Source organism: Falco biarmicus, chromosome 1 (genome assembly GCF_023638135.1).
Source record: "Falco biarmicus isolate bFalBia1 chromosome 1, bFalBia1.pri, whole genome shotgun sequence".
In the NCBI taxonomy this organism is placed as follows: domain Eukaryota; kingdom Metazoa; phylum Chordata; class Aves; order Falconiformes; family Falconidae; genus Falco; species Falco biarmicus.
This window is the reverse complement of record NC_079288.1, coordinates 111,254,236-111,270,548: the sequence shown is the minus strand read 5'-3', so window position 1 is coordinate 111,270,548 and position 16,313 is coordinate 111,254,236. Positions and strand designations below refer to the sequence as shown.

Here is a 16,313-nt window from a genome sequence, read left to right as displayed (position 1 = left end):
CCTAAATTAAACAAGTAATTACATTTTATTTTAAAATATATAAATTAACTATATATGTAAGATACCAGAAAGTATTTTTAACCTACTTCTCTCTCTGAATCTTCCCCTTCTTTCCTCCTGCATTTTTTTTTTTAATAAAACAAACCAAAACACAGGCGTTTCTACTCTACTAGCATGAAGCTTTTTGTTTGAGCTGGGGAAGTTCAGTCTTTTAAATCAAGGAGGCACATCTTCTAAGACTTCATTAACCTCTCTCAGAAACCCATGTTCTAAATCAAGGTATATGCTAAGACTACAGCAACAACAGTAACTTCCACTAATAACAGCCACTGCCATTTGTATTGCCCTATGCTTAGAAATCACACTGAGTGTGTACAAGAGGTTGCCAAAATACACCACACAAGTGATCAGGCATCCTTCGGTGGGTGCAAGACACTTTGTCTTACCTCTCAGAAGGCACTGGTGGTACAGGAGACACTCCAGCACCCCTGTGTAAATCAAGGAGATCAGCAGCAAGATCCTGTATATGTTTCAAACACGGATCACAGCTTTGGTCTTTATGAGAAGACTCTCATTTTCCTAATCTACTTGAAACAAAAAAATGTTAGCTAGGAAGCAGTAACTTACTATACCACTGCCTGTACACTCACCAAAAAGTGATTCAACTTCCTATTCACAGAAATTATTTTTAAAATCTCAGGCTAAACTATAATAAATTTATGCAGCAAGCAGGAAATCTTTATTTTGAAAGTCTCATTTAAGCCTGGTTTTTGTATCTTTCCTCCCCCCAGTAGTCACTGGCCTAATTATTACAGATAGATAAGAGTATATTTAGAGAAGTATTTATTCACTTTTATATAAATACACATATTTATCAATTAACTTTAGTTTTAACAGTTTTAAAATGGGAAATGATACTTCATTTGATCTTTTTTTCTTTCAAGCTACATTCAAACAGCAATTGGAAAGCAACAGACATGCACAAAACTAGTAACCCATCCAAAATGCTAATGAAACTGATTATTTTAAGATTTAAAAAAGGTAAGCAAATCAAACACTTGTACTGCAATCGGTTTCAATGTCGAACACATATAAATATCTAGTTGAGCTTTTCTGTCAGGGGAATCTTTTCTAGAGGGATTTTTGTTTTGTTTTGAAACTAAATTAGCATTGTAAAAAAAAAAAACCCAGGGCAGGCACTGAAGAAGCAAGATACCATGCAACTATCCACCTAGAAGTTTTTCCTCAGCTGTTGCTTCTGTTCTTGATTTTGTTTCAAACAATTGAATTTTAAGTGCCTTTGCCATATTTGGAAGCAGAAAGCCCAGGGTGAGAATCGTGTAAGATGCAGGTTTCAGAAAAGCACAGCTTCACCAAGTAGTACCAGCAGCCATCTCCTTTTCCCCAAAATAATATTTGCTAATTAATATGAAATACTGAGGTTTAGAGTGTTTAAATGCTGAACGCTGAAACACCTTGCTTAAGAAGACACTAGCTCTATTGTTCAGAATAGTTAGATTTGGGGTTTGCAGCTACTGGGGCTTGCTTGAAAAAGGATGCCTAGCACACAGGATAAACAAGAAAAAAAGCAAATTACAAGAGCCATCTGCAAAGTCATCTATCCAATATCTGGCTATATCTGTTGCCGAATATGCCACATTCTGAACACACAATTAGACTCAATTGTGCTACAGCATTTTGCAGCTCACAGCTCACAATGCACAGTGAACAAAGCAACAGTGGGAAGAAAAAAATTAGAAGACCTTGGAGAAAATAGTAAATGACCATATCTCAAACTTTGTCCATTTAGCAAATTTGAAAACCTCTTTTTGTCTGTTCCCATGCAACACAGCAACATTTCCAAAGCACACATCTAAGTGTCTTTAATTAGTTCACTATATGATGCAGTCCCAAGTACAAAGTTCTATGCGATTACAGATTTCACTAATACATCTCTCTCCAGTTTCAAGACTATCGTTTCTGATACTATCTCAATTCATTTGCAAGAAAGTAGTATTTCACATAATTCATAAAAAGTTGTGAAATATTTTACATACTCTTAATAATAATATGCTTCTTTATAATAAGTCGCAACTAAAAATAAACGATTTACTGATACAAGCTAGAACTCATTATTTCAAACTTTGTTTCTTTTGGTTTAATCCGTTTTTTTCCTCATGAGCCTGACTATATTTGAATTGCAGGGCTTTAGGTTAAATGTAGTTGAATTTCAGTAAATCTCAACAAAATGGGAAACCATTTCCTACAGTTTTTGATCCAGAGAGTTTAAAGAGCAGCTTTAAAACATGATGCATAAGGACAGACATGCATCATTAACTGTATTAGTTTACTGAAGATCTTGTGTTGGTTCTGCATAAAAGTAAACTATTTTGGATTTCACGTAATGTTGTATCACATGGGAAATCCAAGCAAGTGACTCATCTCAAGCTTTAGATAAATATCCTAACCCTATAAGGGAAAGGTCCCACTAGTTTTAACTAGGATGCAGCCAGTTTGTCAATATAGTAATCTTTTATTCCCCTTGAATTACTTCAAAGTATAAGAGAAACAGAAAGCAAAACAGAGATGCCGTAACAGAAGCACACTTCAATCTCTGAATATGAAACCTAGTCACCATCTCCAGGCCATTCTTATTCGATATATCCAACAGCAATTATGTCCTCACTAAAGTCGCAATAAAATTCATTTCTCACAAAACGTCCAGGTTTTAATTTTCTTTTGCTACTGAAAGAAATGAAAACAATTTTTTGTTCCAGGACACCAGCTCTGTATAAAAAATGTGGGTTGAGTTTTTGTTGCTGCTGTTCAGGTATGTGGAATAACTGAAGATATTCCACTGTACCTTAAAAAAAACCCAGCCTGATCCCACACACTACAAGCACAATAGCAGAACAAGTTCTCCTTAAAGTTTCTAAATAGAAATTCAATTTGCATATTTTTAGAATTACAGTAAGAACCCCAAAATCATACCAACTGCCAACAGCAGCTGTAAAACACAGCCACCACTGCTACATAGTAGTATTAACAGGTATCTACAGGAAGGGCCAGAAGGAGGATCTGGGGGAACTAGAGGCCTGTCAGCCTGACCTCAGTGCCGGGGAAGGTTACGGGGCAGGTCATCCTGAGCGCCATCACGTGGCACATGCAGGGCAACCTGGGGATCAGGCCCAGCCAGCAGGGGTGTATGAAAGGCAGGTCCTGCTTGATGGATGTGATCTCCTTCTATGACAAGGTGACCCACCTAGTGGATGAGGGAAAGGCTGTGGGTGCTGTCTACCTGGACTTCAGTAAAGCCTTCGACACCGTGTCCCACAGCATCTCCTGGGGAAACCGGCTGCTCGCGGCCTGTACGTGTGCGCTCCGGGCTGGGTAAAAGGCTGGCTGGCTGGCCGAGCCCAAAGGGGGGTGGGGAATGGAGCCACATCCAGCTGGCGGCCGGGCACACGGGGTGTTCCCCAGGGCTCAGCGCTGGGGCCGGTCCTGGTTCGTGTGATCTGGGTCTGTGATCTGGGCGAGGGGATCGAGTGCACCCCCAGCGAGTCTGCAGCCAACACCCGGCTGGGCAGGGGTGCTGATCTGCTGGAGGGCAGGAGGCTCTGCAGAGGGGTCTGGGCAGGCTGGATCCACGGGCCCAGGCCACTTGGATGAGGTTCCACAAGGCCGAGTGCCGGGTCCTGCCCTGGGGTCACACCGGCCCCACGCAGCGCTCCAGGCCGGGGCAGAGCGGCTGGGAAGTGCCTGGGGGGAAAGGGCCTGGGGGTGCTGGTGGGCAGCCGGCTGGGCATGAGCCAGCACCGTGCCCAGGTGGCCAGGAGGGCCAGCAGCATCCCGGCTTGTGTCAGCAACAGCGTGGCCAGCGGGACCAGGGCAGTGACCGTCCCCCCGCACTGGGCACGGGTGAGGCCGCCCCTGGAATCCTGTGTTCAGGTTTGGGCCCCTCGCTGCAGGAGGGACACTGAGGGGCTGGAGCGTGTCCAGAGACGGGCAGCGGGGCTGGGGAAGGGGCTGGGGCACAAGTGTTGTGAGGGGCGGCTGAGGGAGCCGGGGTGTTTAGCCTGGAGAAAAGGAGCCTGGGGGGGCTTATCGCTCTCTGCGACTGCCTGACAGGAGATCATACGCAGGTGGGGGTCGGTCTCTTCTCCCAAGTAACAAGCAACAGGGCAAAAGGAAATGGCCTCAATCTGACCAGGGGAGGTTTAGATTGGGTATTAGGAAGTTCCTTTGCTGAAAGGGCTGTCAAGCATGGCAAAAGGCTGCCCAGGGAGGTGGTTGAGTCACTGCCACTGGAGGTATTTAAAAGACATGTAGATGCAGCACATAGGGACATGGTTTAGTGGTGGACTTGACAGTGCTGGCTTTACGGTTGGACCTGATGATCCTTAGGGTCTTCTCCAACCAAAATGATTTTATGATTCTAAACTCTCCCCTTCCTAGATAATAACAACCTCCATCAGCCAAACATCCACAGATAACTTTCTATATTATCTTGGTATCAGATTAAGTCTTTTGGACATTGATTCTGCTAAGTGCTGAACAGCAGAGCAGGAATCTTTAGCAGAAACAAAATGCTGCAGATAGGTGGAGGACTACCAAGAGTAAGTACATCAGGACCAAAACCAGTAATAAATAAATATACTTTTTGTAAGGCACACTTTCCAGGTGTAGAGGCTCTTTGATAACACACAGCACAACACAGCCAAGAACTGAAGAAATACTTGCAAAAGTATTACAGCATTCATTTACCTTTGCTTGCAGTAACACCACAACACAAACTTGCTTCAGAGAAACCACCACTCTGATCACATCATCTCTTACCAGATCTACACCATTTACATCAGCAATTTTCACAAAACAGAACTGATTTCAAGCTTCTTGTGCTACTTATTTCCCTGCAAACTAAACGTGCAGCACTACTGCTGACCAGCCTTGCTCCGAGCAGCAGCAAACACCGCTTTCCAGAGCACCTGCCATAAACTACAGCTAACACCACATTCGTTTGAACCTACCAGAACAGAAGAAAGCCCAGACTGTCAAGTAGAAATACGCTGTTTGTAAATGCTCCCTCTGAATTCTGAGGAGATAGAGGACTCTGCTCCCTCTTTTCAGGAATATTCTACAAGTAACAGCTAGCTGAGGCCCAGCTGCAGGTTAATGCCTGGCACCTATTGATTAAACAGGTTTCAGGCAATTCATTTGACACAGGTGCTGCTCTGAACAGACTAACAAATACCTGATAAGTTGGAAATTTAACCCTTTTTTGCCACCTCATCACCAACAGCATGATGAGGACTAGCTCAGTCAAAGCTGAGATCCCAGGGCGGTACCCAAGGTTGGTTTGTTTACCCATGGAAGGAGGGGTATGTCCTACTCACCGAAGCCACCAGCAAAGCAGTTCAGAATGGGAGTGTCTTCGCAGGCTTGTTCACAGAGCAGAAGGTGAAGATGTCCCTTTCCACAGAAGGGCTGAAGCACTCGTAACATGCAAAACACTGTGCTGCATCACTGCTGCTGCTGCTTCCCCAAGGAGTACTCGATACCATCGCACAGCTTCCCATCAGCATGCACTGGCTGGATAGAAACTCGGGATGGCAAGCACAAATACAGTCATGCTTTCAGTTTGGGAAAGCATCTCATGATCAATAAGGCGCTTTCTAAAAAAAGCTATCTAGCAAATCTATTCCCCATGAAGTATTTTGGCTCTCGGATCAGAAACTATTATGTCTACCAATAATAAAGTGTTTCCTCAGTTCAGCAGGAGATCATAAATAAAGACTTTCAGGATTTCCATTTGGCAAAATACATCTTTCTTTGGGTTTTCTTCCCTCCACCTAGCCTAGGAAACCTACCCCTGGATTGAGACAAATGCACATTGCACTTCGAAAGCGTACCAATTTCCCCTCAAAATCTTCTGATATAATGCTATGAATCTTGTTGAACATAAGGAAGTGAGAAGTACAAGTTTTGCCAACAAATGTTACTGCTCAATACACTGGGCACTTACCACAGACACGACAACTAATTAGATCATCCTTCTGCTACACAAAACATTAAAAAGTAACTCTACTACACCACACCATAACCACATCAGTATAAAAACGTAGAAAGCACAGAAAACTCAGTTGCCATTGCATAAACACCAAGAGTACTTTAAATGCATTAGCCATCGCAACTACTTCCTCTATTGTGAATATATACTGAATCACAAGAACCCAGTACTCCACTGAAGTTCTCAATTACAAATGTAATTTTATTTAATTTCTTCACTCAAACTGAATTTTCTCATTCCAAATCTTTACTGAAAGAGACAGTAGTTAAACGCTTAGAAAAAACAGGAACTGCTCTAGTAGGCAGCTAGAGAAATGTATGTATCAATACAGATATGGAATGTAAATTTCAACTCATATAGATCACAACATACAAAGAAGATTTTTATGCAATACAGACTTACAAAACAATAACAGTTCTTCTCACAAATATTTTCACAGAGTTCTGCACAGCAATCTTGTAGAAAAGTAGATTTGTGCAACACCAAAATAACTTACTGTTCCTTAGTATAAATTATTTTTTATTTCCTGAAAGAAAGAGGTAATTTAATATGATTGGGCAGGATCTGACTGGATTTGGTGAGAGCAAAATACAAAAGATATTGTTGCTATATGCAGAAAAAGAATATGGCATGTGCTACAGTATTGCAGGGGCTAGTTCTAGGGGGGGATAAAAAAAAAAAGAAAAGTTACCTGTAAGTCTAGTGCTTCTGCTGCTGTCTGGAGGCAGTACGCCAGCAAACACCTGCCGCCTTAGAGACTTCACAGTCAGCCAGCAGAAATGTGCTTTGGTACTTGCATCTATTAAGAAATACCTGCCTCTGTGGGTTTCTAATTTGAGTTTAAATTCTTCAAAATAGCCTTTCTGATTTTGAGGAACAATGCACATTTTGGTGTGCTTTGAAGGAGTTGCCAAGTAGTAACTAGAAGGATTCACGCTTGATGTAACACAAACTCCATTCCCGATTTCTCCCTCTTAACTGCACAAAACATACAACTAAAAAAGAACTAATTGTCTAGGCCTAGAAACATGCTTGAATAGCAACATTGATGGAAACGATTTGCAAAGTTTAAAATCACATTAACCATAATTTAAATATTACCATTGATTCCCAGAAACTTCAGTACTGATGTAGTACAATCATTTGGAAAAGTATGAGACAAAGTGTGGTACAGATAGCACAGATTAAAATCCCCCCAACATTGTAATTAATTTCCATTATGTTAAAATCATATATTCCTCAATGTTATAGATAAAGTTTCAGATGGAAAATCCATTTCTTTATAATATACCTAGAATGTGAGTTTTAACCATCTTTACTGTAGGTTTCTTACATACAGGGATCAAAATAGACTTCTCATTATGACTAAAAATATAGATTTTTAACTACAGAACCCAGCAGCCATATTTTCTGCTTCTTTGCCCTTCCCCAAAAAAAGTCAAGCAAGGTCTACAAAAATAGCAATTAACTTTAAAAAATATGTTGCTTCTTCCAGCAAATTTAAGTTACATTCAGATGTAATATAGCTATTTATAAGGAGCAATGTTGTGGCAAGACACCAAGGGAGGTGTGTTGTGTTCAGTTTTCCTCTGACAACAGCTGCCCGCATCAGTGCTAATCTTGGTCTCTGGGATGATTAGTATCTGGTTTGATACTCGTGGTGCCAACGATTGAAATCATTGTAGAAAACCACTATGCTCCCAGATGCCATGCCAGTCATTATACACCTAAGGAAGGCACAAGATCATATTTGTTAGTGAACCGCTTCACGTTCAGATATATAACTCTTCAACAATGAGTTTCGTCAATATAAGCACAAGAACCCGAGGCAATGACCAAATTCCACTGAAAACAGCTGGAGCTGGAAGTGCTCCACATACCAGAAAAGTCAGGCTTTAGGGGCTCCCATCTTGGGCTTCCAATGCTGGATGTAACTAAACCTGCCATCTGTAGCACCTCTGACAGATTTATGGATCACAAAACATACAAAACACCATGCAACAGTTTGTATGGTCAGCCTGAAGCTACAATTGAGAGTTAGACAACAGAATTGTTTACCAGCACCGCTGCCCTGCAAGGCCATTTCAGATTCCCTGGGATTATTTCTTGACTTGCTTGGTTTGTTTTGGGGGGGAAGGGCGTGGGGGTGGTGGGGGTGGTGGTATTGGAGTGGGACGAAGCCCTGGTGAAGCAGCCAAGTGAAGGAAGGCTAGGAGAAGTGTTCATTGCCATTTCACCTCCCCCATTTACACATATGACCTACATGAAGGAATTGGATGCGTGCACAGGACTTCAGTTGGAAAGGTTAGTGTGTGGGTTTGAAAGCAATTTGGAGGCTTTGGTTGTTTTGGAAAGAAATCACTGTGCTTTCCCACTGAGGCACTCTATTTCCAAATTCCTTACTCCTGGCCTACTACTAGAGATCATTTAGATCTGTTTGAAAAGCCATGACCCTGACAGGGCACACAATTACAAGAGTTTCTATATCTTTTCTACTGTCTCACATTAAAGTTCTATGAAAATCAAAAGTATGATGACATATAAAATTCTGGCATTTTAGGAAAAAACCCTCAGAACTAAAAAAATAACATTCAGAGTAAAAAGCTGTAATTTTTCCTTCAAAGACTAAATATGAGATCATCAAAACATTGCATTTTGATAGCATCACACTATTTCATTTCAAGAGCACCATTTTGATTGCTTCTGTATTAGGTTAAAACGTCTTTTTACACACTGTAACACAAACATACACAATCATGCATACCAAATAAATTACTCTGAGTAATTACCTGTAATTACTGAGTAATTACTCATTAAAATACTCCCAGTAAATCTCTTCTAAGTTTCTGTGTCTTCAAACCCAAAGTGAACAGGTTCCTAACTTGAGCACATGGATAAATTTAGATGTCCATATTAAATTTCATTTTATTGATGTGCAAGAATTACGTTGACATGAGATTAATTGCAGTTTAAAGATTCTTTAAACGCAAGATTTCATACATTTTAGAGGTCTAAAATCCAAAAGCTGTAACTCCAGCTTTTGAAATATTTTTAACAGCAGGAGCTTTTTAATGGAAAACTGTTTCTTTCAAGATGCCTATATTCTCTGATTATGCTTAACAAGAAGTTATTGAATGTTTGATTGAAGTCCACGGATATCGCTGGTTTGTATTTTCTTAAGGTCATTTTAATTGTAAGTTTTAAAAATGTAGTCCAGGTAAAAATGTTAAAATGTTCAGTATGAACTTCTGTAAGCAGAAGGTTAAGAGCGTTAGCAATATGCTTTACTGCACAATGTAGGCATTCCTAAGGGATTTAGGAGCCAAATTTCTTCAAAAGTACACAGGAACTCCACTAAGCAAATACACCAAAGCAAACAAAATTCTAGCCCACAGCTACAAGTGTACAAATGAAATGGTAAATATCCATCTCATAAACAAACAATACTTTTTTGATAAAAACACTTTTGATAAAAACACTTTTAACACTTTTAAGTACAGCTGCATTGGAAAGTGTTATGTAAAAATGCAGTAAAAATACTAACTGATTGCCTTTGCTAGAACGAATCGTCAAGGAGGGTCATGCTTTATGTGGATAAAATAACTTTTTTAGAAATGAAAATTAATACTTGCTTTAGCAAAGTATGGATGTGTGGAGGGAATCTTGTTCTGCAACTGTTCTATATTTAACATAAAGGTCTGGAATTAGGAATGTGATTTGAATCGTAAGTGAAAGAAGAAACATGAAAAGCACGTATGGAACCTTCCACCTCCATGTGACCCACACTGTACATTGGCACAGGCCAATAACTCAACCTGTCTTGAAATTGTGCCAAGAAAGTAAGATTTCTTGAATCTTTATTCATTCCCCTAAGAGCTGAAATCCTGAAAAAAGATTATCTGCTCTGAATATGACGTGTTAGAAAGAATCTTATGCAAGCACAGAATTCTCAATATATTTGCAAGATCTGTGATCCACAGAAAATTAAAATCAGAGGAAAAACAAAAATGCAAGTTAACTGTAAGTATACATTCTCTGAAATTCTTGCGAAGACCAGGCATTGCTCTAACCTTTGGTCATACGACAGGGCCATGGATCGGATTCCAGCATCACACCCTGGATAAGCAAAAAGCTGCTTGAGGTCCCACATCTGCCATACCATGACTACTCCATTGTCTCCACCTGTAAGCAGATACTGTCCATCTCGACTCAGTTGAATTGCCTATAGGGGAAATCACATGGAAATTTGTCATAGAAATTTGTCATAGAAATGTGTTGCTCTTATTTCCCCTCTTTTACTTGCAAAAAAGTCTCGTATCGACAGCTGAATGTCTAGGGAGACTTGATATCAATACAAGCTTTTGGGACACAACATTATCATTATGTTATTCTACCCAGCAATAGCATTAATGTTATTATGCACAAATCCCTTTAATACATTAGGTATCAGTAGTTAAATTTTCTTACCTGTGATTTATTCCATATTCCAGGGATTTAATATGAGGTTAGCTAAAGAAATTTACTGTTCTAATTAGCTAGATTTACAAGACCCAGCTGTACTGGCATTAAAATATAGTACGTGACATTCCCCCAAGGGTCTTTAATACTAGCTTAGCAGAAGCCATCCTCCTTTTCTCTCTGGCAAAAGGCTGAATGATGGAGGGAACTGAAATGTTATAAAAATTACTAGAATTAATTTACACCAGCATTTTTAGATTCCTGCTCTGATTTAATAAGATAATGATCCTCTTAATAGAGACTGTGTTTCTTTTCATCATCTATCCTGAAACCACCTGTGACAAATTCAATGGCTTATACCCCGATCTTGCATGCATCATGGGGACTGATGGCAAATCTACATTTTAAATCTTTATTTGGGATCCAAATCATGGAGAAAGATGGGATATCATTGGTTTTCACAGTGAAGACTTATTGAAACTGGAGTCTTCAATCTATTTTGGTATTTCCTGTGTGCTGTTGGAAAAACATGAAACATACTGAGTACCTGGACAAACAGTAACCCTCCTCAGTTATCTGATGTCTATACCAGATGATACTATCAAATATTAAGATAAATGGAAGCATGAGAAATATTTCTTGAGAGATTTTGCTAATATAAATAAGCCAAAATGTGGTTTAAGAGAACTGAACTTGAAATTTTATTAAAGTAAGTGATAGCCTCTGGGGTCAGATTGACCATGATCCCTCTAGCCCAGCGCTGTATCACCAACAGTGGCAGCAGGAGATCCTCTGAGGCTGGCCAATCTACAGTCCCTTCCGCTTGTGCTCCCCATCACCGAGTCAGGAATATCAGAAAGCACAACTTTGTCCAATCCCTTTAGTATCTATTTACAAATATTAAATATATCTGTATTATTTATCTGCCCATTAATTTTCTTAATCTGTTTTTGAGCTGATGACTTCTGTGGGTTGGAGGAGGAAATTAGCCATTACTACTACAGTAATACTGAAGAGTACAAAACTTCTGAAAGGAAGACCCTGACCTGCTGCCATGCAGAAAAGAAACTTAAGCAGTAGAGGATATCAGGCCCTGATTTTGTAGCCCCATCCTCAAGCTATCTGGGAAACCAAAGGGTTTATAGGGTTTAATTAAAAAAAAAACAAAACAAAAAAAAAACCAAAACCAAAACACAACACTACAAAGACCCACAAAAAACAACAAAAAACAACCAAAACCAAGAAGTTGAATGAATTCTGTCATGTGGAATCACATCAGCACAAGCTACCAGCAAGATCAAGACCCTTAAAACTATGGTTTGGACCATTTATAAGCCCAAACCTTCTCCTCTCCTATGCTCTCCTGTTTCCAGATGCCTCTTCCCAGGTCTCTTTCTGACTTCTGCTCCCCAGCTTGACTTCTGTTTTTTCCCTTCTCTGCTCTGTACTTTTATTTTTGTATGCAATACTCAGCACAGCAGCAGCCTATCATCCTCTACATTTGAGCACATGGAAGGGTAAGAAACAACTCTGCTAGCTGTTTGCTGAATTATTTGCTGTTATCAAAAGGAAAATAAGGAACTTTGCTACTATGAAGCACTATTGTCTATTATTAAACTCCTGATCCTACCTAATCCTTCACTGCATTGCTCCTACTTCCAATTCCTGTTTTTCCTTCCTTCCTTCCTTTCTGCCTCTTCTCGTCTTCTAGTCTCTGGCAAGTTTCAGCATTCCCATCTCTACTTTTCTGTTCCTGTCACTCTTGCAAACACCTTTCTTCCTGTTCTTGCTTTTATCCCCGATTCTGCTGTTCTTTCTCCTCAGCTTCCCCATCAGTCTTTCCCTTTCCTTGTCCAGCATCACCTCAACACATTTCATGCCATGGTGGTTTTGCGCACCTCACTGTAGGGGATGATTGGTTGCAGAGCAAAACCCTGCATCCATGGGCTACAGAAGTTCAGTACAGAATGTAGGTGCTAAGCGTGATCTATTGAATGCATTTAACCTGAGATTTGTGAATCAGCTCAATTTGGGCAGCTTTTCACAAAATACGTATCCTTCACGCCAGGACTGATTCATGACAAATTTTACCTCCCTGACCCAAGGCAGAGAGACACAAACCTTTTCAACAGAACAATGTAAGGATGGAGGATATTCAGGCCAGTGGCTTTTAAATTCCAAACACACATGTTCTACAAATAGATTGATCCACTTTAACTAAAACATTATCACTTGAAGGCAAGGAAATTGCCTCAAGTTGACAGTCTACAAGCAAAATTCCAGCTCAAAGATTGAAATTTAGGAAACAGTAGAAAGAAATGAAGACAGGATCTTGCAAACATATCTCTCTCTGCTGAAGTCTGCAAGTATTTTGGCACTTGCAATCTTTACTTCTACAGTTTTTCAATATGCAAAACTTGTAACACTGTGATTTTAAATTCTCAGGAAAAGGAAGTTGTTTTTAAATACATAGAATTTCTAGTGCATGCACCACAAAAATGAGAGAAACTAAACCACAAAAATGTGACATGCATGCAACATGAAGGTGTTATACAGACTGCTGACAAGCCTAGAAACTAAAATCTACAGTGTCCGTAAGACACTGCTTTGTGAACAGCAATAACTGAAGTCAAACATATTGCACATCTGTATTTTTTGTATTGCTGTACTCTATTGCTATGATGTCAAATACATCCTGTAAGAATTATATGATGTACAACACTCACATTAGGGTAGAGTTTCTATATTATAAATTTTGAGTGTTTACTGCAGCTCCCCTCAAGTAATTAGAATGAATCACATTGCTAAAATTTTATTTTACACAGTAACTTTAAAATGAATGTAATTTAAATACATATACTGTAAACAAAATATTGTGACGCCAGAAAAAAATTGATGATAAACCTGTTCCAGCTGTGTTTTGAATTAAGATGACGACACATACATGTAAATTTAGACACAACAAAACAGAATATATGGAGTTTATATAAAAATGGAGTATACACATCTAAGTATGGAAAACTGAATACTAACTAATGTTAGAGTTGACTATTTTGAGCTGAAACTTCTCCCCCCCCCAAAAAAAAATAAATGTACCAATCATAAATTGCTTCTGTGATTCTTTCAACCAGCCTATGAAAATATGCTAAGCACTTCCCAAAGCACAGCCCCAAGGAGCTTGAAAACTCATCCAGAGACCCTCTTAGAAGAGTATAGTAACCGAGTAAGAAAGAGGTAGAAAACAAACTGAGATAAGACTGTGAAAATTATCCAGAACTTGCATGCTCTGAGTTGATGATCATGAGATCTAACATACCACACACAATTATTAAAAAGATTATTCATTAGAAGCAAAAATCAATATGGGGTGGTTTTCTTCTCTACAGCAATAGCAGTCTCCTAAGGGTATTTTCAAATTGCAATGAAGACCATGACAAATAATTATTTGCTACACTTATAAAATTCAGCTGATGAAAATCCATTAACCTTATGGTCATGGTTCACTTGAATTTTATACTTGAGGCTTTTACTGAAGAAATGCTATATTAAAAGGCAAATTAAAGCCATTAATCTTTAACTCTTCCCCTACCTGCAAAATGCAGTGGGTTTTGTGATCCTTTGATTAAATAAAGTATAGGCTTTGAACCCTTACTAATACCTATGCAGTTTTACTAAGTCATTGGCTTGTCATGAAGACAAGATGTTGATTTATTTGTTTTTATTGTTTATTAATAAATTTCTCAGCCACTTTTTTTTTTTTTTTTTTTACATATATATATGTGAAGGAAGGAAGGAATAGAAGAAAAAGGTCACCCTGTCAACATTTCAGTTTCGTGACATGCCCTTCAAGATTTAACAAACGAAAGGATGCTTTTACTCCCAAGTACTCCAACTGGTATAGAAGACAACATGAATTGATTTTACTGTTCTGCTTTTCCCCAGCGTGGTTTATCTACAATTCTGCTAGGTATGAAACTGAAACAACTCTGCAACTAATCTTTCTCACAACATGAGCTTCAGACTCTCAAATAATCCCCAAAGTGCACAATTTCAGCAGTGTTCTAAAAGCTGCATTTCTGACTTGTATTTCCTTGGAAAGTCTCAAAACTTTGCACAAATCTCTTTTAACATCTTAGATTTTTGAAAGGCAGTGCTTTGTAAAAAGGCAGAGCTGACACTGTGACAGCCCTGGCTTACAGCAGCAGGAGTCTTGTGGGCACTTCCACATTTCAAAACAGACTCAGGAAAGGAAAATAAATTGGTTCCTCTGGGTGAAACAGCATACACTCTTTGTTTAGTGTAAAATAACTTTACTTCTCAGAACAAGCAGAGTATTTAGAGTTAAGTTATTCATTAAGATATCTAAACATTACATGGTAGATATACTGCGATATGCCTAAGCCCCACTGAGCAATACAATATTTAAAACAAAACCAGGTGGAAAGTATTGATTAGACTTGGAATTTCCCCAGAGTGTCTGAAATTTTTCTAGCACAATACAAGAAAGAAAATTGGAATGTTGTTCCAAACATCACCATTGAAAACTGCTAGTTTTGTCAATAACTGTCTGTCTGAAATACTGGTCCATAATGACACAGGAAAATAGAAACTAGAATGCCACATTACAGACTCAATGCTTATGACTATTGGAAAATAGAACCTGGAATGTTACATTACAGATTAAACTCTTACCACCTTTTTTCCCCTTTCCTATCCTCCTCAAGCAAAAACCAACAAAAAGTGTTGGTCAGCACAGCCCATGGGTTGGTACTATTCATTTTAAATGCCCCTACTTTAATCATGCAATTGCCACTTGCCTTCTAACATGATGTAGTGCAGAAGCACTGGGAAAGACGCTGTGGGTTGTTTAAGCATAAAGCCCAACTGGGACCACTGGGAGAGAAAGAAAAGAAAACAAAACAAAATAAAACCCAAACCCCTGTACATACGTAATTCTGGCCCACAGAGAGTGGAACTTCCATTGCCTCTAGCAACATTCCTCAAGCTGTGGGTACTGACTGAAACACTACAGAAATTGTTTTAGCTGGCAAGGGATTTCTAGATATTTTACAGATTTGCTGGCCTAGCTGACAACATAATCACAACTGAAAGTGACAGATTATTAACATTATTATTGTGAAAAGAGAAAACACTGCAATATGTACTTGCTTTACGGAAAGAACTGGGATCAAGGGTAGGCTGAAAATCTCAAAAGCATTTGTACAAGAAAAGCCAAAAATGCAATTTCAGACAATTGAAGAAACGTTAAAAATTGAAGGAAGAACCTACATAAATTTGGAAAAATGGCCTGGGAGAGAAATACACACACGCCTACTTCATTTCCCCAGCCTCAGATCCACACTTGTGGCTGCCATCAGGATCCAAGGATCATATGCCCTCTCACCCCTGCAGACAGCACTCTCACTATGGAAAAGAGACCTGCACAGAGAGTTATTTCTGCAATATTCCACCACCAATGCATCTGCCATTTTGAAAACACCGGGATGCTGGACTAACAGTGAGTCATACATGACAGCGGTTTAGAAGGTGTTAAGTGGAATACGTTGAACTACACTGGAGATTTCAGTGGTAATGGAGCATTCACTGTTCCATGTAAATTATAAAATGGAAATAATGAAGATCAAAATTCTTTCAATTATATTGACATATTCTTCCAGCTCAAGAATTAATATGAACAGAGTCAAGGGAAGACCAGGTTAGATTTTTTAAATGCTTAAAATTTTGCCAAAAATCTGAAAGAATTTCAGTAATTCTGTAAAACAAACAT

At 39.2% G+C, this 16,313-nt stretch overlaps 1 protein-coding gene across 4 annotated transcripts in view; it reads right to left on the bottom strand.

Annotated features, from left to right (window-relative positions):
- Nucleotides 1-6,247: 6,247 nt before the first annotated feature.
- Nucleotides 6,248-16,313, bottom strand: part of LRBA (LPS responsive beige-like anchor protein) — a 411,064-nt gene continuing 400,998 nt past the window's right edge. For all 4 annotated transcript variants that reach the window (XM_056360770.1, XM_056360786.1, XM_056360779.1 and 1 more), the window contains 2 exons: nucleotides 10,138-10,289; nucleotides 6,248-7,794 (listed from right to left, as the gene is read on the bottom strand). In XM_056360770.1, the coding sequence (XP_056216745.1) occupies nucleotides 7,704-7,794; nucleotides 10,138-10,289 (243 nt within the window). In that variant the 3' untranslated portion in view covers nucleotides 6,248-7,703. The remainder of the gene's footprint in view (nucleotides 7,795-10,137; nucleotides 10,290-16,313) is intronic.